The 26,066-nt window shown below is 25.5% G+C and overlaps 1 protein-coding gene across 2 annotated transcripts; it reads left to right on the top strand.

Moving 5' to 3' along the window:
• Positions 1–3,724: 3,724 nt before the first annotated feature.
• LOC145829181 (uncharacterized) lies at positions 3,725–23,183 on the top strand. Of its 2 annotated transcripts, none has more exons than XM_082936907.1 (10): positions 3,725–3,839; positions 7,703–8,065; positions 9,031–9,909; positions 10,326–10,419; positions 10,650–10,759; positions 12,237–12,363; positions 15,263–15,645; positions 17,878–18,029; positions 18,873–18,954; positions 21,092–23,183. In XM_082936907.1, the coding sequence occupies exons 2-10, from the start codon at positions 7,763–7,765 to the stop codon at positions 21,152–21,154; spliced, it is 2,193 nt and encodes a 730-aa protein (XP_082793033.1). In that variant the 5' UTR covers positions 3,725–3,839; positions 7,703–7,762; the 3' UTR covers positions 21,155–23,183. The 2 variants fall into 2 exon arrangements, with proteins under 2 accessions (XP_082793033.1, XP_082793032.1); XM_082936906.1 differs by lacking the exon at positions 3,725–3,839 and adding an exon at positions 5,632–5,715.
• Positions 23,184–26,066: the final 2,883 nt, after the last annotated feature.

Genomic DNA, 26,066 nt, shown 5'->3' with positions numbered 1-26,066 from the left:
TACAAAGTATAAATTTTTATACACTCTAATTATGATTAAAAATAAATCAAATATAATTTCAGCTTAATATTAGTTCAACATCATCCTAGGTAATTACTAATATTATAGTTTATAACCAATATAATTCATTCTGGTTATGGTTAACTTGAGGTGATCTCCAATACAAAATTGAAAATATAATACATTCAATGTCTCATTGAACCATAATTTTTGGTTAAAATAATGATACTTTGTTTCAAACAATTTATATAAATACATAGAAAGAAAACTAAAATAAAATATGATAGACTTAAATATTTGACTAATTTTATTTTACAATATCATAATCAATATAAATTATATAGTGATATAATCATTTTATTTGTAAAAAATAAGCAATTAAATATTTAAGTTTATCAGTTTATGATATATAAGTTTAATTTTATTCATGTATTTCTAAAAGATTAATTTTTAGCCTAAAATTGTGACTAAATAAGACATCAAATGTATTATAACTTCAGCTTGATATTGGTGCTCAACTAAAGTTAACCATAATCTTAATTCTTCCTATGTATTTATATAGCTTGTTTAAAACAAAGTACCTTTTAATATTAAACATCTAAGTCTAAAATCTTTAATTTTTAGCTTGAAATTATGGTAAAAAGATATTGATTATTATTGAATTTCAGTTTAATTTTGGTGCAACATAGTACTAGGCTAGGTAAATACTGGAAAATTTCCTAAAAAATTGATCTGTAACCAAACACTTTGAAAATAGTTACTCTGACCTGCAACAGTGTTACAAAAGTTTCTGTGAAAATTATTATTAATGTGTGGTCTGATGGTATAGGGGTCCTAATGACAACTTTAAAACTATCTGAGTTGAAGTGGAAAATTGAAACCTAGTGGTTGACACATATACAAAAAAAAAAATTGTAGTATCTAGTCTATTCAGAGAATTAAAGTGATCTCAACTAATATCAATAAAATATATATATATATAAAATATATATAACATTTGGTTATGCTGTTCAGGTCAGCACCAATATCAAACTGAAAATACAATCCATTTGATGTGTTATTTAACCATAGTTTTAGGCTTAAAAAACAATACTTTGTTTTAAACAAATTATATAAATAAATAGAAAGAACTAGACTAATACATTATAAACTAAAATATTCAATCAATTATATTTTGCAGTATCATAATCAATATAAATTATTGAATTGATATAAATTAATTGTAATAATTAATTAATTATAATAAATTGTAAAATAAAAGCAATTAAATACTTTAGTTTATGATATATATATAGATTAATTTTATTCATGTATTTACAAAAGATAAATTTTCATCCAAAAATTATGATTATATAAGACATCAAATGTATTATAATTTCAGCTTGATATTGATAGTCTACATAAATTCTTGTATTGAAATAATCATTTAATACTTTAAATTAAAAGCAATAAAACATTTAAGTTTTATTAGTTTAAGATGAATATGTTTCATTTTGTTTATTACTTTGCCTAAAATCATGCTTGAAAACACATTGAATATAATACAATTTCAGATTGATATTGGTAAAACATCATTCTTGGTAATTACCAAACTGCAAATTAAAACTTAGTGGTTGACACATATACAAAAAAATATTTAATTGTATCTTATTTCGAATTTGAAACAATTTTGTGTATGTAAGTGATAATTTAGAACACTTATATATGACTTATAGTATTATTACTTTAATATTAGTAATAGTAAACATCACCATAACAGATAAAAAATTATTAAAAACTAAACACAATATTTAAAACTCTTGTGTATAGTTATTTGTTTCTTATTTCTGTTTTTTTTTGTTAATTTCTAATTATTTGAATTTTGAGCACCTTTCTCAGCTTGCATTTTTTCAACTGAAAGCGCAGTGTATTACTGACTAAAACTAAAAACAGACTGCGGGTACCCTTTAGTAGCCTGTAATAAGATACTTTAAGCTTAAATAAAGCGGAAAAATATTTTTTATGACTTAAGAACACAAAAACTTAGATTTAGTTTAAACTTTGTTTTAAACTTTATTAGAGCTTAAATGAGGTTTGAATAGACTAATTTTTTGTTACGTAATATTTTTACTTTTATAAATTTGGCTGAACATGTTCATTTATTTTAAATCAAATAAAAAATAAATAAAAAATTCAATTAATTAAAAGCAATACATAATTGATTTTATTTAGTTTTGTTGGTGTAGCTCAGTGTTGTAAGATTGGTCTTAAATGACGACATTGAAAAGTTTTACAGATAATTTTAAATACGTCTTAAATTATAAGCTTTCTAGTCAACAAATATAAAAAAATGGAATAAAAGTATTTTACAAGGAAAATATTAAATAAACAGTGTTTACTTTAGTGTACCAACTTTGTTTAATATACATTTTTTACTAGCACGACTTAATATGTGAAATGAAGGATTTTAAAAGAGAAATGTAGAAACGAAGACTTTTAGTTAATTTTTTTCAAACAAAATGTATTTATATAACTTACTTATTCGCAACAACAGTTTTTGATAGAAATAATGAAAAAAAATCTTTAAAACAAGAAGTTACAAATGAAACAAAGCAAAATATTTTTTTCAGTTTTCAAACAATCATTTAAATTTTAATCTCGATAGATTTTAATTTTTTCGTTTTTAATTTTATAATTTTGGATTAAAAATATAAATCTATAAGTCATGCTTTTGATTTCTACCAACTGAATAAAATTAGCTAATGTGGCTCAAAATGAATATAAATCTAAAGCTGCAGAATAAATCACAAAATAAATAAATCATCCTACCTGCCAAAAATGGTTTCTGAAACAATCTTATGAAACTTTTATTTGTTTAGGAATTGTAGAAAAGGTATTGTGGCCAAAGTTTTTTGTGCTATTTTACTAAAATTTTTTTTTTAAGTAGTCATTATGCTAGTTAAACACTAAGTCCCAAGGTATAACCATGAAAATTTTTTTTTTGGTTGTTTTGTTAAAATTTTGTTTTCAGTTCTTAATAGTTTCTTAGGAGTCTAATCAACAAGTAATGGTAAACAAAATCAACCCTTAAAATTTTCAATTGTTTAATTACTGGAATCCTGGAAAAACATATAATTTGACAATTTAGGCTAAAAAAAGGTGAAAAACTTGGAATTTGAGAAGTTTAAATAAAATACTGGAATAACCTGTAATTTTAAACTAATTTTTACATGTTGCAGGGTTGCCAAAAAACTTAGAAACCTAGAAAAATCTGAAGTTTGACAACTTAGGTTAAAAACATTAAAAAAAACTGGAAATTTAAGCAATTTTTATATTATAACTAGAAAAATTTTATTGGACACAAAATATCTATCATGTAGATAGCTGTTCTAAATTTAGGTTTAATTGTTTGCTAACAAAAGATCCTAGTGAAGTAACTTCACTGGATTATGAATAAAAACAAATTATACAGTAATCTTCCTTTATTCTACCAACATATGTTTCTGTGTGTCAACGTGTACAGAACCCAGTTGAAGTGTGTTGATTCCTTGACACACAGAAACATATGTTGGTAGAATAAAGGAAGATTACTGTATAATTTGTTTTTATCATGTAGATAGTAATTTTTTGTCACCATCAACATTTTTTACTAAAAAACAAATTTGAAGTAGCTTAACAGTATCTTATCAATGTTTTTATACTATTTAACACATTTTTTACCATAAACTTAACTCTAGACTAAAAATAAACCCAAAAATGTGTAATTTAAAAACCTGGAAAAAAATTGACAAAAGCACTTGGCAAACCTGATGTTAAGTAGCAAAATTTTGATTTGACACAAAAAATCTTTAAAATAAAAGGTAATAATTTTTGTCATCCTAATTTTTTTAAATAAAAATAAATTTAAAGTAGCTTTAGAGTATATTTTCAATTTGTTATACTATTCACAGTTTTTGGCCTTTAGCTTACCTTTAAACTAGAATTAGACCCAAAACTGTGTACTTTCAAAAACCTGGAAGAAATTTCTTAGAAATCAGTGGCAACCCTGTCAGTTATTAGAATAAGTTAGTCTGAAAAGAAGTAGAGTAATGCAATTAATGGATTTTATTAAATTAAGCTATTTTACTTGTAATTAAAACTATGATTGAAAATATTTTAATGAATTCAATTTACCATTTGTTTTTATTGATAAAAACCTTCTATCACCATACAATTATAAACATAGGTCATAAAAACAAAAAATGAGTATTATGAATGAAAAAACAAACCCTCCCACAAAACTTAAATAACATTTTAACTACAAAATCATCGATTTTTTTAAACTGTTTTTTAATAGTATTTTTATCCTTATTACTTACAGAGCTCTAACAACACACTTAAGCTACTTGTGATAAATCAGGCTTGTTTTAAATTAAAAAACTCAAGCCAACCCAATCTAGTTTAGATATTATTACAAAATGCTAATTTTACAAATTCAGAATACTAATTTTATATTTTCAATCAATGTTTTTAGTTATGATAAGGAGCCATAGTTCAAGATTTAATTAACTAGCTTGGTATTAGGTACAATATAGTAGAGAAATAAAAATTAAGGAGCTTACATTAGGAGTTGTAACTTACTTGTTGACTATATATGTATACTTTCTTAGTAGTTTTACTAATAAAAAATTTAGTCAAGATTTAAAGCAGCTAAACTTTAAAAGCCACAAAAAACTATGCAAAAGTAATGCAAAGTTATAACAACTGTCAGTCAATTGTTATAACAACAAATTCAGGGTTGCCACTTTACCTGGAAAAACCTAGAATTTGAGAAATTTGAAAAAATACTGGAATTTTGAACAAAAATCACTTAAAAACCCAGAACTTAAAAAAATGTTTACATGTTCAGTAGAAAAGTTTGGATTTGACACAAAAAAAACTACCATATAGATAAAAGTTTTTTGTCATCATCAAAATTTTTTTATTAAAAAACACATTTGAAGTAGCTCTTCAGTATTTTTTAATGTTTTTATACTATTTAACATAGTTATTTACCTTAAACTTAAGTTTATACTGAAAATAGACCCATAAACAAGTAATTTTAAAACCTGAAAGGAATTTTGAAGAAAATTTGCCAAAAGTCAGTGCCAACCCTGATTATCTAAAAGTAACCTTCTCAATATTTAATATTCATCATTTTTATAGCTAATAAGCTAGTATTATAATATGAATTGTGTTTTTTACTGAATCCTTCAATGCATTATTTTTTTTTATTACATAGTTTTGTCGTTTATTTATTATATTTTAGTATTGATAATTTCATTATTGTTGAATATTAAAAAAAACATGATACATATTATCTATTTTATATATCAAAGCTCACTTTCTTGTTGTAAAAGTTAAATTAAACTTCTTAAAATTCTGCCAAAAGTTTGTTTTATATAAATTTCTTTGATAAAATCACTTAAAATGCCTACATACAAAATTCTTTAAATTCCAAAGTTGTTATGGTAAAAGAGAGTTAAAAAAACTTTTTTTTGCTTCGAAATGTTTTGGTTTTATGAACCTTGATCATAGATTGTACAAGGTTGAAAATTATAACTAAATAGTTTCAACTTATACAGTTTAGAGTTGTTTATCAACTTTGGTACAAGCTACTTTGAAAAACTACTTTTCTATTAAATATTTAAATAATTTTCAAGTGTTTAATTAACAGTCATAATAATGCTAAAAGCTGAAAGTATCAATTGGATTAAGGTTAGAAGTTTTTAACTTTAGATTTTATATGTTAACAGCTTTATTATATTTTTTCAATAAGTATATTTTTTTAAAGTATACATTTTTATAAAGTATATTAAAATTTGTACTAGTCAGTTACGTTTTTGTATAAAGCTATGATGGAAAATATTTTTAATTAATTCAATTTACCATTTGATTTTATTAATAAAAACCTTGTATCACCATACAATTACAAAAATTAGTCAAAAAAATGAGTAATATGAATGAAAAAACAAACCCTCCCAAAAAAACTTTAATAATATTTTAACAACAAAAGAGATGTTTTTTTTTTAATAATTTTTTAATAGTATGTTTATCCTTATTACTTACAGAGCTCTAACAACACACTCAAGCTACTTGTGATAAATCAGGCTTGTTTTAAATTAAAAAACTCAAGCCAACTCAGTCTAGTTTTGACATTATTACTAAATGCTAATTTTACAAATTCAGAATACTAATTTTATATTTTCAGTCAATGTTTTTAGTTATGATAAGGGCCCATAGTACAAAATTTAATTAATTAGCTTTGTATTAGGTACAATACATTAGAGGTAATAAAAGTTAAGGAGCTTATATTAATAGTTGTAACTTACTTGTTAATTTTAAGTGTATACATTCTTAGTAGTTTTTTTAAACAAAAAAAACTTTGTAATGATTCAAAGTAGCTAATCTTTAAAGGCCACAAAAAACTATGCAAAAGTAAAGCAAATTTATAACAACTGTCAGTCAATTGTTATAACAACAAATTCAGGGTTGCCACTTTACCTGGAAAAACCTAGAGTTTGAGAAATTTGAAAAAAACTGGAATTTTGAACAAAAAATACTTAAAATCCTGGAATTTAAAACAATTTTACATGTTAATTAGAAAAGTTTGGATTTGACACAAAAAATCTACCATATAGATAAAAGTTTTTTGTCATCATTAAATTTTTTTATTGAAAAACACATTTGAAGTAGCTCTACAGTATCTTTTCAATGTTTTTATACTATTTAACACAGTTATTTACCTTAAACTTAACTTTATACTGAAAATAGACCCATAAACAAGTACTTTGAAAAACTTTAAAGGAATTTTGAAAACCTGGAAAAAATTTGTTAAAAGTCAGTGGCAACCCTGATTATCTAAAAGTAACCTTCTTAATATTTAATTTTCCTCATTTTAATAGCTAATAAGCTAGTATTATAATATGAATTAGGTTTTTTTACTGAATCCTTTAAATGTGCATTAAAAATTTATTATTGTTTTTTATTATATAGTTTTGTCATTTTATTTATTATATTTTAGTATTGATATTATCATTATTGTTAAATGTTAAAAAAACTTAATACATATTATCTATTTTATCTATCAAAGCTCACTTTCTTGTTGTAAAAGTTAAATTAAACTTCTTAAAGTTCTGCCAAAAGTTTGTTTATAAATTTCATTAATAAAATTAATCACAAACCTTACATACAAAATTCTTTAAATTCTAAAGTTGTTTTGGTAAAAGAGAGTTAAAAAAACTTTTTTTGACTTAAAAATTTTTTGGTTTTATAAACCTTGTACTAGTTAAAAAATTATAACTAAATACTTTCAACTTATACAGTTTAGAGTTGTTTATCACTTTGGTACAAGCTACTTTGAAAAAATACTTTTCTATTAAATATTAAATAAATTTTAAAGTGTTTAATTAACAGTCATAATAATGCTAAAAACCAAAAGTTTCGATTGGAGAAAGGTTGGAAGTTTATAACTTAAGATTTTATATGTTAACAACTTTATTATATTTTTACAATAAGTATACTTTTAAACTTAACATTTTTATAAAGTAGATTAAATTTATACTAGTTAGTTATGTTTTTGTATGAAGCAATTTCTTTAAATTATACAAAAGTTTAGCTCAAACATTAACTAGTAACTCTGTCGTATGTGATTTGTGAAATCAATTTGATTAACAAATTTTTTATCACAATTTGTTTTTACCAGACTTTGGGCTCTGATCCGTTGGATGTGGGTGACACGAGTCCAACTTCTCCGCAGAAACCAATGAAAAGACCTCTGGCAGCTTATGTCAAACAGACCACACTGAAACCTCCCGAATATTTCCTCCAAAACAGTGGTCCAGGTTTTGCCCACAGGCACCTTTACAATTCCAAAACAGTTTTGCCCACAAACAACTTGAGTTCTGCCGACCCCGTTTCAAACTATTCTAACAACAACAGTTGTCTTGTTAGTCCGAGCGGCAGCTTGAAGCGGCCCAGCAGCGTTATTACTTGCTCCAGCGGCTCCAGTGCCAGGATGTCCCCTTCAAGCAATGAAGAGTACTTTGAGAAAAATAGCGATACACAGGTAAAATTTGGTTTTTTATTTACAAAGTAAAGTTAAATAAAATTGTTAAGTAACAATTGATACACATATGCCAGTTATTTCTTTTTGTATTAGTATGCTAATTTATATACATGATATTTTGATTTTTTTAATCAATTGTTAAGTACAAGTTTGTAAAATCTTTAAATGACTAATCCACTTGAAGTTTATTTAAAAGACTGAGTTTTACAAGTAGTTTGTGTTGTACAAGTTTGTACAACTTTCCATACAATTTTTTAATGTTAAGTAACTAGAAATTTCTGGAACTGTTATTTAAACTTTTCAAAACATAAACTGTTATTATAAGCATTACTTATAGTATTCTACTAGTAAAAACTTTATTTTGAGTAAATTTTTTACATTATACAAAAATAATTTTGTCTAAAAAGACTAAAAGTTTTACAAACTTGCTCAACAACTTTACAAAAAGCTTAACTTCTTAACTGTTACATATATTTATATAAAACAGTGAAATGAAATCAGCTTATAAAGGTTTTACCATTCACAGTTTAACTTAAGTTTTTCTATGTGAATAAATCTAACTGTTAACTATTCAAGTAAATCTACTTGAATTTGAATACTTAAATAGTAAATTAATGTTATCTAAAAATTAATTTTAATAAGTAATTTAAGTTTTTTATAAAAGTTTAAATAAAACCATAATCTAATCAGTGTTCTTAAAGTTTCTAAATATACACATTAATAGCTAGAAAAACACTTGCTGCAAATCAAGAATTACTTTTATAGGCCACTAGATAAAAAAAAACTTATTTTACAAAAATTTTTTAGCATTAACTTGATTTTATGATTTTATTTGAAATATAGTACAGAACACCATTAATATACCTTTTTATACAAACCATTGTACATAAAAAAACAAAACTTTCAGTTTAGAGAAAAATAACTAACTGCACTTATAGCTTCTTTACTCTCAAATATTTTAACAGGCTTCTTCCTTACTCCCTTGCACAAGCAACCAATCCAGTTCTCAATCTCCAAGTAACAGTAATTCTCAATCTTCAAATAGCAGTAGTTCCCAATCTTCGAGCAACAATGACTCTCAATCTTCGAGCAACAGTTCTTCGAGCAACTCTCAATCTTCAAGTAACAGTAGTTCCAAATCTTCAAACAACAGTAGTTCCGAATCTTCAAGCAGTGAGGGCCTCCTGAGCCCTCACTCAAGAGGGCAAGAGTGCCAACAATTCAGCAGCACACCCAAGAAAACAAACAGAATAAAGACCTTGGACCAGTTTGAATTTTTCAACCACAGCAAGTCGCCAGAAAAAAAACAAGAAATCAAAAACCCTCAACAAATCAGCAACTGTTTCAACGAGTCTCTGTCCACCACAATAGTTTCAAAATCTGACGAAACAACAGTTGCGGAAGATGAAATTGTAGATTTGAATTCCTTTAACAAAATAAGCTTCACTGAAACGCTACAAAGTAACAATGAGTCTGTAAATGAATCAAAACAAGCCTACAGTAAACCAGATAACTTAACCAAAATTATTCCTGAATCTTGCTTTTTACCCATACCAAACAACAATGTTAGCAGCAGGGAGCTTTCTATTACAAGGCCAGTAAACAAAAGCTCTTCAAACCGTTCCGTTTTTGCTGATAGTCCACCCTGCCAGGAGGAAATCCAAGTGGTCGAGCTGTTTGACGACGAAGATGACTTGGAACGCAGGTCCAACAAGAACGAGCCGGTGGACTTGGCAGGCCAGCTCAAATGGACGCAGGACGAGCTTTTCAGGTGCCAGAGGGAGCTCAAGATAAAGAGCGACATCGTGCGGCACTGCAAGAAGATTGCGGACACTGTCAACTCGGTAAGCTTGATTTACATATGAAAAATCAATTAAACTAAAGTATTTGATTTAAAGTTGGTGTAGATTTGTACTAAAAAACCGTAGTTACCAATACTTTTTAAACTGTCTGTTACAATATGTACAATAAATTTAAAGTTTAAGTATTATTTGTTGAATTGTTATGTTATAGTTTATAAGAAAAAAACAGTTTAAAATCTAAAAATTAAAAGAGTATATGTTACTACAAAATAAAACATGTTATAAAGTTTTCATTAGAGTTTTCAAAATGTTTCGCTAAATTCTAAAATTTGTTTTTTATTTTGATACAATCATACCCTAAATCAAAAAACAATGTGCCACCAAGTAAACTTATCGGGAAAAACAAACTGTATTGTGACACATCAGCTGAAAACATGTATTGTAAAATACAATTTTAGATTGTGCACGTGTTCTGGGACTACGAAACCTGCCCCATGCAACCTCACCATAGCCCAACTAAAGTCATCAACAAAATAAAGCAAATTTACCAAAGTAAGTTGATGTTTTGTGCTTCAAACAAATTGCTTTTTACCACTTTGATAATTTAAAAACACGACTGGTTACCATCGAACCTCATGAAATGAATGTTACATTGAGTTTTTGCAGCTAAAATAAAAAAGTAGCCTTGTTTGTAGCAAACATTTGATAAGTGTGTTTTTTAAATGCTCTACTTAAGTGTCAAATTCGTTTTGCTCGCAAACAAGAAACTAAACTGTTTTCAGGCCAAGGAAAAACTGTTCGAAAGATTCTCGTTTTCTTTGATTACAAACATTCAGAGCCGAGAAGCCGACAGAATTTCACAGAAGTTGAGAGAGAACTCACTCAGGCTTCAGTTAGTAGATTGCTTATGTGTAAATGTAAAAATCGGTAGTTTTTATTTGATATTTTACTTGGTTTGTGTAACAAATAATACTTTATGAAGTTTAGCTGAGTAGTTTGGTGGCTAAGGGTTTTATTTCTAAAAAAAAGAGTGTGTTTATAGGTTTTTTTTTAATCTTTTTAAGCACTTACTTTCTGTTATGTACTTATTTGAACATTTGTATTTTTTTTAGCCTGTATCTTAGTGTACTTATTACTTTGTAATTTAAGTTAAGCGCTTTACACAATGCTTACTAAGCAAATATTAGTTTAGATTTTAAGTTAGTTTAAGGTACATATTTTAAACACCGATTTAAAATACCTAGGTTTTATACTAATGCCCTTAACCTTTTTATTCTAAATCGCCCCTATTTTGTGCTTATGTTTTTTTAGTTTAACGAAGTGGTTTATTAGGTAAGGAGTCATTTGCATTTAAATTATTCAGTAGTCATAAACATGTTTTATACTTCAGCCTATTTTTAATGCTCATAAATAATTATTTAAAATATCTGTCCATGTAAAGTATTTTACTAGTCATATAAAAGGCTGCAAACAAGTTTAACATAAAGCTGTGCTGTACTGTAAATTTCCAAATTAAAAAAAAAAGTTATTGTTTTTTAAGGCAAATTTATAAGAAAATTAAGGTATTTAAACTTACTCTTTTTAAACTTGATTATTACTATTAAACAGAAATTAATTAAATTCAGTTTATTATTGCTGGTAATTTGAATTACAATTTAAATTACCAACATATTGGAAGACATTAAAAAACCCAAAACACCATATTTAAATAAATAATCATATCTGTTTAGAGTTTAACAAATTCAAAAAAAAAGTCATTTTTCAACTATAGATATAAAAAATAGCTCTAGTAGTTTCCCATGTTTTACAAAATGTTTTAGAATGGTATGTCTAAAAGGTGTCTGAAGTCTTTAAGTTCGCAATAGAAGCACAGAAAACAAAATTTTTAAGTGTTTTCCCACTATAACCATTATAAAGATAAATAAAATGCTAGATGAAGGTTTTCAGTCAAACAGCAATATTTATTCTGCACGTTTAAGAGCTGTGCAGTTTTAGATTTTTGCAAATGCAGGAAGTTTAAGCATGTATGAATGCTGCTTTAAAAAAAGTTGGATTGGATTGCAAATAAATTGCGCAAACATTCTAGTAACCTTTTTTTTATTAGTCCTCTCAAACAACAAAAAGTCTTAAAAAATCTTAAAATAAAGCACAAAGATTGTTTGTATAATTTATTGTTTCCATTTATTAAAAAAAAGATAACTTGTTTTTTGAGAAAAAATAAATATACTCTAATTTTATTAGAGTTAGATTTCTAATTGTATTGTTGGATATAAATAGACTTGAAATTTCTTATATCTTTCAGGTTTGATGAAGTTAAAATTAATATGTTTTAGTTATTCATTAGATAATTTCCTTATTAAATTTTTTAGGTACGAGTAGTTCACAATTACAAGCAAAACAACCACGGTAAGATTTACTCGCATTCGACATTCAGAAAAGAAATGATGAAGTTCTATGAGGAGTACAGGCACACGGGAGAAATGTTTGTTTTGAGCGGTTAGTTTTGTTAATGGTAGTATATCACAAAGTAGTATGTTTATATATATTTTTTTTTATTTAGTGACGTAACGATCCTTAAAGTTTTTGCTTAAACTGATGTACACTTTGACATATGTTCTAAGATAACATTACAATAAACAAACTGAAGATCTGTTATGTTTAAGAGAATAGTAAAATGATTGCATTTGATTACTTAGTGTTTTATTAGTATATACAGATATATATTTATATAATTATAAATACAATAATAAAAAATACATAGAGATATATTTTTTAAGATGTTATTACAATAAACAGGGTTGCCACTTTACCTGGAATCCTGGAAAAACCTGGAATTTGACATTTTAGGCAAAAATAACTTGAAAAAACCTGAAAATTAAGAAATTTTGAAAAAAAACTTGAAAAACCTTGAATTTTGAACAAAAAACCTAGATAAACCTGGAATTTTTAAGAATTTTTAAGTTCGGTAGTAAAATTTCAGTTTGACTCAAAAAATTTATCATATAGATAAAAAAATTTTGTCATCACTAAAAATTTTTTTATAAAAAAACACGTTTTAAGTAGCTTTACAGTACCTTTTCAATCTTTTTATACTATTTAACACAGTTTCTTACCTTAAATTCAACTTTAAACTAAAAAAAGATCCAAAAATGTGTACCTTTAAGAACCTTGAAGAAATTTGAAAAACCTGGAAAACATTTTGAAAACACGAGTGGCAACCCTGAATAAACAAACTGAAGATCTGTTCTGTTTAACAAAACAGTGAAACAATTGCATTTAAAATTTTAGTGTTATGTTAATACAGGGGTCGGCAAACTGCGGCCCGCGGGCCACATTAAAATTTTTATTCATATAGTTTAATGTACTATTATTTTCGAAAACAATAAAATAAAATTTTAGTATTATATTTAAAGGATAATCTATCGCCTAAATTTTTTTTGTTCGAAAAAATTGTCTTAAAATATTTTTTTTAAAGCACATAAAAAAACGTTTATTTTTGACCTGCCGACCCCTGTGTTAATATATACATATATATTAGTAAAAGTTTGAAATATTATTCAGAACATAATAAATGGTAAGTTTGATGATATTTAGAAAGAAGTATGGTAAATATTCTATAGCTATTAATAAATGAAACTAAATTCAAGTAAACAGTACAAATGACAGGGAAAAATGTTTGTGTTAAGTGGCTAGTTTAATTATATGAAGAAAATTAATTGTATAAATAATTAAATTTTTCATGACTTTTAAACGTATTTAAAATAATTTTAAGGTTTAAAATTGTATGGTTTATAAAATAAAATGAAATGTAAAATGTATAGCTATTGTACAGTTAAATTGGTGGTATTGATATTGTTAGTATTAAAAAATACTATAATTAATATTAAATAAGGAGTCTAGGTTTGAAGTAAGTTTAAATCAGACTTAGTTGAGCTAAATTGGTTATGATGTTTATAAAATTATTTATATTTAAAAAAATTATTATTAATAATCAGTTTATTTTATGGTTTTTGTTTGTACAACTTGTGGAAATATTGAAAAAAAAAATTCTATTTAATAATACATTTTAATTTTAAGCATAGAGTTAAACTGGTGGTAATTATTAAAAATTAGTATTAAAAGTTGTTAGTAAAAATAAGCAATAATTAAGTAGTATTTGCTCAATCAGAAACTTTTAAATTAAACATTTTAAAATTGAATAAATTAATTTGGTTTGTAAGCTTATTTTTAAATTGATACTAATAAAAATTTTAGTTATTTGGGTAATTTAAATGTTATTAATTAAGTAGTTTATCGGATTCGAGAGAAATATTAAACATTGAAAAAGTTTTAAATTTAATTATGATTTGTTAACAAAATTGATATTAATTATAAAAAGTTAGTACTTAGTTGTATTTGGATTTGTAATTATAAATTTTTTATACCTTGTGAATGTTTTAAGTATTTTGTACATATAGTATAAAATGTAAAAGTTTGTGAAAATAATATTGTGCTCATTTTTGCAATAACTAAAACCAATAATGTTTACAGTAGATAATAATATAAAATAAGCAACAAGATAGTTTGTTAACATTTATTTATTTTAATGCTATTCTGTACATACAATACAAAAACTATTCATACGAGTCATTGTGAAGCTATTAAGTTCAATTATGAATCACTTGGATTATACTATAAAGTTAAAATGGCGTTTTAAAAAATAGTTTTTACGTTTATCTAAGTAATTAGTTGTAAAACTTGAGCTTTTAAAAAAAGGTGTACAAAACCTAAATTTTAGTTTTTAGGAGTATCCATGCGCAAAGATATTTTTAACTTTGTTTAATGGTACTGAAAAACAAAATTAATAAAATTATAAACATATAGTACAAGCATTTGTTATAATTTTTTTTTCAAACTAATTGTTACAAAACAATTAAGTTAAAATAAGATTTGCACAAGTTACTAAAATTGGCTGTAGCTTATTTTAAAGTAGCAAAGTTAGTTGTAAATATTGTTAAAGTTTTTTTTAGATAAAATTCTTAAGCAAAAAGCTTAAAAAGATAAGCTACCGCGTATTGCCCAATTAATTTAAAATTTCAACCACATGTTAAAAAAAGCTATTCACTGTGATTAAAACTTGAAGAAAAATTTTAAACTAAAAAATGCTGCTAGACTATAAAAATTTGATCAAAATTTAGACGGTACATTACTTATGTTTTTACACAACGAAAGCTTTCAAAATAATTTCAACAGGCCATTGAGTTCAGACCCAGGAAAATTAATTAACCTAAATTTGACCTAAAAAAAAAAAGTTGCAACTAAATTTTAATTATATTTAAAGAACTTAAACTGTGTAATATTTATGTTCTAACACAACAAAAACTAAAAAAATTATCAAAAAAAATTATTACCACAGGTCACCGAATTCAGACGCAGGACCTGCCGAAAGCCGAGTCGTTCAAATGCAAGGTGGCCCTGGTCTACCCGGAAAACAGCAAAATGGGCGAAATGACCAAAGTGCCGCACATGTGCACGTTCGAGCGCCTCTTCCATGACTGCACGAGACACAACAACGCCCTCCCCCCTCCTCCTAATAGCATGAGTAACAGTTTGGGGTATTTCCCTCCACAACTGCAAATTTGCCCTCCCGCACATCACGGTTCTAACTCGGGTGTTTACCCGCAAGCGCGACTGCCAGCCCTCAATCATACGCGAGCCAGTCTCATGATGAGTCATAACGTTTTTCCAACTTTGAACGCCAACCCTTTCGCCACCAATCCGCTGCTCTTTGCAAACCTTGTTAGTTTTTTGCTGTTTATTTTCTGTATTTCTGCTCTATTTTTTTTTTTTTTTTTTGCTGTTGAAAAAATCCGTTTGCAAGGGTTGTTGTAAGTGGTTCTGTAAGTCATTGAGTTTTATTCAAAATTTTACAGTTTTGATTAAGTTTTTGTACAAATAGGAAGCAATTAACTGAGTTATGAAGTTAAAATAACTGATTGTGTAATGATACTAAGAAAACGTTTATTGTGAAAACTGCTTTCTTAAAAAATATTCACTAAAAAAATAAAAGTTTAATTATTTTTATTGCTTATGGTTTAATTTTCTTCATGCTTAAGACATTAGCTGGTAATTTGTATCATATTCCTTGTAGTAAGTTTTAAGATAACCAATAAAAACTTTAAATTTTTTACACAAGACAAAAAGATTGAGTTGTTAAAATAAAATTTAAAATATTTTTTAAGTCATCAGAAAAAAAACATACTTTAAACTTTTTGAATTGTAATGCTTTCATAGAAATATAAAAAGTTTAAGACTGTGTATTGTATACTGTCAAAGAAAGTTTTCGTTTTTTACATTTTGGTTTTTAGAATAATATTATTACGTCGTCAGAATTTTTGACTTGTAAGTCATCGACTTGTAAGTGTTAAACGAAAATGACTGAACCTATTTCAGAGTATTTATTTATAATTATTTGTGTTGACTATACAACATTTCTCTACTTGTTACCAGATTTCAGCGGCACAAAATTCCGATGTTGTCAAATATTAATAATTTAATAAAATTATTATTTATTTAAAAAATGAGATTCAAAGAAATTGATTTCTTTCATTGAAAAAAAACAAGCAAATTAACATTATAAATTATGTTCAAATAGTTGTCCAGATTTTTGTAGTTAGAGCAGATTTTTAAATAAAAGTTATGAGAAAACATTAGCTTAAAAGTTAGTTAATGTATTAAGTATAGCGCTTGTTATGCATTCAATTTCAAATATTCACTTAAAATGAAGATAAGCAGTATTGGACTACATTTATCTGTATAATATGCATAATGGGTATTTTTGTTCTTGTTTTGGTTTGATTAAAAGTTTTAATATTAACATTAGTTTGTATATCATCTACATTGCTACAGTTGTTTCTAAAAAGCATAAAATAAATAGTTTTTGACTTTTCCAGGATTGCCATATAACCTGGAATCCTTTAAACACCTGTAATCTGACAATTTAGGAAAAAATAACTGGAGAACTGTTATTATATAAACTTTGTAGTAAAAAAACTGGAAAAAATTTTGAATTTAAAACAATTATTACATGTAAATAATTAAAATTTGATTGGGTACAAGTTGGTACAAACATAATAGTATGTGCATTTTTTGGTTTTTTAATTTAATTATATATAGTAGCTTTTTTTTAATTTACTCTTTTTCATTTTATAAAATAATATTATTTACATTTCTACAATTGTTAATAAAAAACATTGCTTGTTTTAAATAACTATGTCAGGTTTGTCATAAAACCTGGAATCCTTAAAACACCTGTAATCTGACAATAAACAATTTGGCAAAAAACTGGAACACCTGTTATCATAGAAGTTTTGTCAAAAACCAGGAGTTTCAAACAATTTTTAACATGTAGAACAATTTAATTTTGATCAGATATGAAAAATTTATCATGTAAACATTTTTTTTGTCGCTAAAAGCATTTAAAGTAGCATTACAGTACTTTTTTAACAAGAACCTTAAAAAGATTTCCAAAAACCTACACGGCATACTGCCATGCCTAATAAACCAAGCAAATGAGCCATGAGGAAGCACACGAAAAATGCAATAATTTTTCAGTGGTCTTAATAACTTTTTATTTTATATGGTTTAATGTTTGTTCATTTATTTTTTATATTGTTATTTTACAGATAACTCCTGATATAACAGATGAAGTCAAATACAAGTAAAATTTTAAACAAACCTGTGCTATAAAAAATAAAAATTAATTGTAGAACAATTCTTGTGAAATGATTTTTCATGACTTCACAGACAACTTCTGCTTTATCTTCTAGTAAACCTGCTATTGACTAATTTTGATACTAAGTATATGAAAATATAATATTTTTTTTTATATGAAACCATATCAAAAATGTAAAAAATCTATCAGTTGTAGAAAAGTTCTTAACAATTATTTCACTCAATATTAATTACTATTAAACACATTGTTTTAAACACATTGTTAAACACATTACTGTAAAATACGTTGTTTTACAGGCAAATTCCGCTTTGAATCTTCCAGCAAACCTGCTACTGACTAATTTCGACGATTTCAAGCTGTTCACTTGCACCAACGCCAAAATGATCTTCCATGACAAAGGGCGAAAAACCATCGTTGTGAGGTTTCCAGACTTCGCAACTGCCAGAAAGTTGGTTTCTTTGTTCGTTTAATTTTCAATAGTGGGAAATTTACTTGAAGGTCCGTCTGATTTGCATGTTTGCTAAATCAGCAAATTTTTAAAAACTTTTTTTGTTATTTTTTTTTATTTATACCTTTATCCCTAACCCAAATTATCTGAACATTTAAAATAAAAGTTAAAATTATTAAAGTTAAAAATAACATAAAAAAAAACTTAATTTTTGCTGACCAATCAAATATCCAAATCAGACTGACCTCTAAGTATACTAGCTGTATTTTTTATTTAGTTTACTTTTCAATATTGAAAAGTTTTTTTTTTTTTTTTAAATCACTCTACTAATTTAAAGTAAGTTTTTTTATTAATTTAAATTGAGACTTTCAATTGTATACTGAAGTAATGACTTGTTGCATTTTTGTTTTTGAAAGTAGTTTTCACCATTCTATGGACTTAAATTGATTTAGTTTTTCCCTTTTCTATGCTAAAATATTTAGATATGTAAGTAGGTAAATAAAACAAAAAATTTTGCTCACACTAAACAATAGCTTTGGTAAGAAATTTAAAAGATAAGAAAAAAAGTTTTTTTATAGTTATGTTTTTGCAAAACTTGTAAGTATTTGAATAACTGTCTAAATATATTTTTTGCTGACAAAGTTTTTTTGTTCGTTTTTAAATTTAAGTAATATGAAAGAGGTTAATTATAAGTGTTTATTGTTTTTTTTTTGTAACTCTTTGATACTTGTAACGAAAGGTACTAAAAATTACAAAATAATGGAAACACATACCTAGTGAGTCTTAAAATTGCTGATAGAATAAAAATTAAAATTGATTATTATAAATATTTTTTATTTACAGTTGGTTTGAGCTGTATCAAAATTACTTGCGTCGGAACAACATTGGACTTTTTAAAGTTTCTTTTGACTTGTCAAATATTACTGTTAGTTTGCTATATAAATTGTTTATTTACAAACTTAGTCTAAATTATCAAGAATTACAATTAGTTAAATTTGTTATATCTTGTTATTATAATACGTATTTGCATAATGATAATATTATTTAATTTATTTCCAAATTTCAAATGCCGCAGTGATTTATTTACTTGTTTTGTAAAATAAAAACTTTAACAACTTGTTTTTATTTTAAACACTCAAGTAGATTATAGTGTAAAAACACATTATGTTGTTTTAAATATTATAAAAGTGTTGTACAAAACTTAGTAGTTAAATTACTTGTTGTTATATCAAATACTTTATAGCTAATAGAAAATATCATTGCAGTGTAAACCGCCATAAAACTGTTTTTATTGGAGTATATAAGCAAATCTATTTAAATACTTAACTTAATAATAACCTAATGACAATTTTATATTAAATAAGTGTTGTGTTGTAATTTGATATTTTTTTTTGATACAGGACATTTGTATAGATTAAGCACTTAAACTTTAGTGCCCATATTTTTTTTCTTTTTCAACCAGTTAACTTGCAGTGTTCAAACGGGGGACGGGTCAAAAATGCACGAAGACACTTTTGCACAAAAAAAAAATAAAAAGAAAAGCAAGTAATTAAAAATTACCAAAGAAATAATAATAATGACAATAATAAAATAATGACTGATGGTAACGGTTGGGTTAACAGTTAGAGTAAAAAAATAAACAAGTTAATTAAAAAAATGTTTGAACCCGTGCAAAAGTTTTCCCTCCTGAATTTTTGACACCTATTCAGTCAAGCTGACCTAAAACATCACTAAAGCTAAAATCCTTTATATTTTGTTAGTTAGAAGATCTCACTTGTGTATTAGAATAAAATACTATAAAAACTTTAGAAATAAACAAGTATTAAAAGTTAAATTAAAAGTAGTTATTGGTATATAATGCCAATTAACTGTTTGATAAGGTATAATGTCCTAAAAGTACACAACTAGTATTACCTAATATGTAAATTTTGTGTTATACATTTCAATATTGACACAGCCAATATTATTGTTTGCTATGCTCATTTTTTCTGCGTTGTAAGCTCTAAAATATTTATTTTATAGTTTGGTATAAAAGTAGGTTTGGTAAAATTAAAAGCCACTCGCTAGTTTTAAAGTTTTGAAAAAACTCAAACACTTGAAATAGTTTGTAGCTTTTTTTTTTGCAAAACGCAGTCTAGTTTTAATTAGGTGGTTTATTTTCTGACTATTTAAGTTTATTTGTTGTTTTTATTGATTTTTTTTTCTAAAATTCACGTTAATTAAATCTCCCGCCTTGCTGTTTTACTAAACTAGTTAAGCTACTCATTTATTAATTATTTTAATTATTATTTTATTTATTATTAATATTTATTGATAATATCAGTATTAATTGTTTAATTCATTAACTCAAGGTAACGCAGGGTAGTTGCTTTGCTTTTATAAAAAGTAGCAGTCCTGTAATAAAAAAAAATTAATTAAAAACTAGTAATAGCAGCCTGCTGAAAACATTTTATTCTGTTAAACAGTTGTAGTTATTTTATCTATTTAGTAACAGGAATTAAAATATTAAACATGTGCAGTTCATTTATTTATTTTGCTCAATTTTTTGACTAAGCAGTGCTATTTTTTTCAAGCTGGTAAGTTTTTATATAACTTCATTTTCAAAATATTTTTAAGATCGTTCCAATAAGTTATAATATACTTAGTAGTAAAAAAAAGCCAAAATGATAGTATTTTTGTTAAGTATTCTCTAAATTAATTACTACAATTTCATTTTTGTTGATTGATTTTAAAAATTTAAGTTTAATTAAAAGAGTAATTCGAAACTAATTTTAATAGAATAAAAGCAATTTACCATAATAAGACTAGTTAATTAACAAAAAATATAAATACTAAATGACTTAGTGTGCACAAAAATGTTCCCAAAAAACACTTGTGCTAGTAATAGAGTATTATTAGGTTAAGTGGTATTAAAAAAATTCGTTACACCCTATGTACTTAGTGTTTGAATGTGCATTTAGGTTTCACCTGCATAGTTCTACCAATAATTTTTAACTTCGAGCTTTACAAAGCACACAATTTACTAGTATTTGATATTTTTACCAAATATTTTTTTTTTACAGGGCTCCATAGAAAACGTGAAAATCACAAGCTCGAATCTAGTCAACCCAACAACAAGGCTGTAAATTAACCAATCAAACTCTTCGTAATCACCTCCATTTACTAATACTGAAGTATATTCATTTCTCTTGCACTATATTTGGGAGTATATCGTATTTTGTTTATGATTAGATACTTTTGTTTTTTTTTTCGTTGCCTCCGTGTTTTCGTGCTTTTAAACATTCTAGGTTAGTCTTTTTTTTTTGTGCGCGCGTGCCTTGAAAATTTAGGATTTTTCAGGAAACTTTTGACGTAGGAGTAATGTTGTTCACTGTAACTATTAACAGATGAGTACTTTAGTGTAAGGTTTATATTGTTTAGTGTTTGAAATTGTTTTGAACAACTGATGTTTATTTTCATTAACTCTTTCGGAAGATGTGTTATTTTTTTGCGATCTTCAGAAACTAGAATGTCAGTTTCTATCATGAGTTAGTTGATTTTAAAGTTTATAAATTTTAACGTGTTCTATTATTAATGTGATTTCTAAGTATATTTGGTTTCTTTTTTTTTTTTTTGAAAGATATCTAATATGTGCTGTTTTTCTAAATTTATTAGGATTTTTTTTCAACCCAAACTTTTAAAAATTCGTAATAAAATGTTTATAAAACTGCAATTTTACATTCTTAAACTATCTGCTTAAATTTATGAATATTTTTTTTTACTTTTAGAGTTCATCATTTAACGAAAACCCTTTATAGATTTTAAACCAAGTCATCGAGCCATAAGCATGCAAGCTATATATAGCGTTCTTACTTTTTTTATTTTGATTGCTTTGTTTTGGATTAACTTGTCTTTAAGTTTTGCAAATATAAAATAAGGCGATTCAACATTTGATTATAATTTTAACGATATTTGCTTATGAATGTTAAAAAACCTTTCCCCATCCAAAGTTGATAAAATTTTAGAACTTATTATTTAAAGGAATCAAAATTTGTTAAGTTTAGACGACGATCTTTTTATTGTGCAGTAATAAAGTTAATTTTTTTCTTCGACTTAAAATTTTTGACTTCAAACAACATGTAATCAACCCGTTGAACGTCTTTTTGTGATTTTCATTACTTTCAATGCTTGCTTATTTTTTGTCCGTTTCAGTTGAAAAAAAAGTGAAATCATAAAACCTTAAAGTCGAAAATGCCAATGACGTTTTTTAAAATACACACACAAAAAACTGATAAAAATTTTCACTGTTTTCTGGGAAACATTGTGTTTTTCGTGGTTGCCACTTTCTACAGCGAATAGAAGTTTTGAAAACTCCAGATAAATTTGGGTATATACAGGAAACAAAGATCCATGCATTGGAATTTAGGAATGTTTTTAAGATGGATTATAAATGTATTTTTATCATTTTTCAACCCTTAAGTGAAAACATTTGACCCAACTTTATATGATACCAATTTTTATATTATTTATTAACCGGTTGTTTGATCCAAAAAGTGCATGTAACACCAGGCTTTTTGACGATACGCATTTTTTTATGCCAGCATTAATAAAATAATCAACTATTTCAACCGTGTTTTTTAAATGACAAAAATCTATGCTTTTAAGTTAAGACGCCAATAAAAGCTGGACCAAAAGTACTTATCAGTGAGTAATTGAAAACTTGAGCTAATTTATTTGCTTTGAAAAGTGGCAACCATGATTCTTGTATGCCATTAACCAACGTGAACTAAGACTTCTGCTATACAATGAAATGAAATAACTAAAATCTTTGTATTTCTATTGTCTTTTTTCATCATGTTTCTGATTGTTTATTAAAATTATATCGAATGAAAGTTGAAAGAAAAAAACTCTGACTAATTGCATTTTTCTTATTTATTTACTTGTTTGAAAACTTGAATAAAATATATAAATTCTTATTTGAACTCTATTGCTTATAGTACTTATGAATACATAATAATTTGTCTTGATTATTTTATAGGTTTTGCAATTATATAAAATTGGTATTACAATTATTCTGAATTTTGCCAAATTTTGTACTCCAGATAAAATAAATCTTGGTTCTCGTTTTTTATGTACGCTTAATTATTAATTTTTGAATTGTTTTTTAATGTAACATTATCATAATACGACTTGTTTTAAAACAATGTAAAATATTCGGTTCAATTAACAGTTTTGAGACGAATTGTATACCAATGTTTTACAAAGTTTTTTCCTTGAACTTTTAATATTAATGTTTTAGAACCTGAATTATTAATAAAATAGTAAAATAGTTTCTGTTTTTTCATTAAGTTTAAGATACAACAGTTTGAATTTTTACTTGAACATAAAATGTAGAATTTATGTAAAAGTGTCGTACATTTTTTTTACTTAGCCAAAACATTGACTATAGCCCTTAAAATTTTAAATCATACTTGTCCTCATTTAAAAGTACTCGTTCTGAAATAAAACTATTTCCTTTTAAAATATTAACAGTATTTTTCAATGTTTTTTTTTGTAAATGAAAAATTGCTCGCTTTGCTTTATATTTATGCAAATATTGTAAAAAGAAAAATTTGCACGAATATTAAGAGTTTGCTGTTTAAACGTTCCTTATTTTTTATTTTCTTTAAAAAGATTTTCCAACTAAACACAGTTGAACTTTGATTTAGAAGTTTGTATATATTTTATTTTTTAAGTTGGTTAAATTTATTTTGTTCCAAGTTTTCGTTTTTGTGTTTTGTTGGGTTTCAATAAAATTTACATCTAATTTTGTTTATTTTTTCAATTAACTAAATTTACGGTAAATATAATAACTTTACCCTTGTATTTATGTGTTTAACTAAAATATAAATGTATCAATTAAATTTTATGAAAGTTTTATTCAAAATTTTCATCTATTTTGATTTTTTATAATTTCTCTTGAAATTTAAAATTAGTAAAAATTAATGTTTAATGGAATTTTAGTAATAATCTAAAAGGTTTTTGTAGAATTTCAGCCCGTTTAAAAAAAGAGAGTTATAAAATAACTTCGACAATTGAAATAAAATTTACTTTCAACTCCCAAATGGTGAATTAATTTAAGGCTGGAGTTCCATTGTAAACTGTACTAAGTTTGCTTGTTAAAAACTTACCAGGCGTTTTTTTTTTTACCACCGAAAATCATAACTCCAAGTTGTAATGCTGATTTCTAAAAGTACAACTACTAGATGCGAGAATATCTAGGGTAGCTGTCTAAATTGCACGAGCGTACGAAACTGCACGAGGGGATAAAATTGCATGAAGACATTTTTGCACGGGTTGATTTTTTTTAAATTTAATTGTTATATAATTTTTTTTAATGGAGTTTTTTTTTACTATCACTGTTACCCCTAACCTTTACCCTCGGTCGGTAACTTTTTTTTTTTTTTTACTAACCCTTACCCTCGGTCAATAGCTTTTTTTTCAATTTATTTATATTTATTTTATTTTTTAATGATAGTTTTTTTATAATTTTTTATCACAGTTACCCCTTACCCTCGGTCAGTAACTTTTATTCATTATTTATTTTTTAGTTTTTTTATTCTGTTTTTTTTACTTTAGTGCAAAATTGACCCTTGGTGCAATTTTGACTCGTTCCCGAATAAAGAAGTTTCAAGGTTTTTACATGTACAACAGTCATGACAAGTTTTAAAATGTTATTTTGTTTCATGTTAAGCTTCACTCTTGAGTAAATACGTGGTCGTTTTCTGACAATCTGAGATAAACACTGTGTTAAATTTTTCATTAAAAAACCACCGCAAGTTTTTAGATGACTCAACAAAGAAGTAAAAATGTGTATTACAAACCAAATTCGTAAAAGCTATATTCTTACAATCATTAAAAAGAGTTTAATTTGAAGTTTATGAAAGTAACCCTGTTTGTATTTAATTTATTACTAAAATTGTTTGTAGTTTGTACTTTTCACACAGTTTGGTATGTAATATGACAGTTATCATGTTAATTGATTTATGTAAGTTTTTAATGAAAAAATATTTGTTTTACTGCTAAGTTACCTTCCAAAATATGGTGTGTTGCTTGATTTTTTAAATTATAAAATATAAGTAAACTAAACACACTTCGACATACTTTGAATTGATAAAATATACTTTTAAAAACTTTGATTTTTAAACTAGTTAGAATATTTTTTATTGAACGACAAAAATAGCACTCAAAAAGTCTGGTCTAAGGACCTGGTGTACAAAAAAACCTTTCGGTTAACGAGTCATACTTCAAGGGTAAAGTTTAATAGTTTTTCAAGTACTAAAGTTCTTTATTACAAGTAAAAGTTTTTAAAGTATTCTAGCTAATTTCATACCAAAACATGCCGTTTACTAAGTTTCAAAAGTAAACTAACATTTAAAGTAAATACATAGCTACTAACAACTATAACTTGCAGAACAGACATTGAAAAACTAAGAGTATTTAAAAATATTTGACTCATCAAAAAGAAAATTTTTATACAAAAAATATTAATCAATTAAAATCTATGTAATTTCAGTTCAAGTAAATCATAAAAAAGACTTAATTTAAAAGTTTTCAACATATAAAATAAAGTTATTGAGTTTGGAATTAGGTAAAAAAAATCTATTTGAAGTCGTTAAACTTATTTGTTTTAATATAGTTCAATTTTATTTTTAAGCTATTTCTAAGATTATTTTATAGAAACTTTTGAAAACTTCAAGCTAAAAAAACATCTATAGATAGACCCTTTTATGATTTCTTAGTTCTCGCAACATATTTTTATAAAAAGCATTCCATTTTATTTTCAAATGTGTAACAAAAATATCTTTATTGCCCAGTAAGATAAGAAAATTTTTTTTAAGTTTTTTTATGACAAAGTAGGAAGACCATAGTTAACCCGAAACTAAATAAAAAGCGTTTGCCCATATTTTAAAGGTATTAAGTTTACATGAAAAGCAAAAACACTGAGTAATTAAATTAATTCCCTGAAGAATAATTTAAATAAACACTAAAATAATACCAGTAATTTTTCAGACATGT

This window comes from Thalia democratica, chromosome 2 (genome assembly GCF_965202585.1).
Source record: "Thalia democratica chromosome 2, ktThaDemo2.hap1.1, whole genome shotgun sequence".
NCBI lineage: Eukaryota > Metazoa > Chordata > Thaliacea > Salpida > Salpidae > Thalia > Thalia democratica.
The sequence above is the reverse complement of the archived record's forward strand: the minus strand, read 5'-3'. Positions and strand labels throughout refer to the sequence as shown.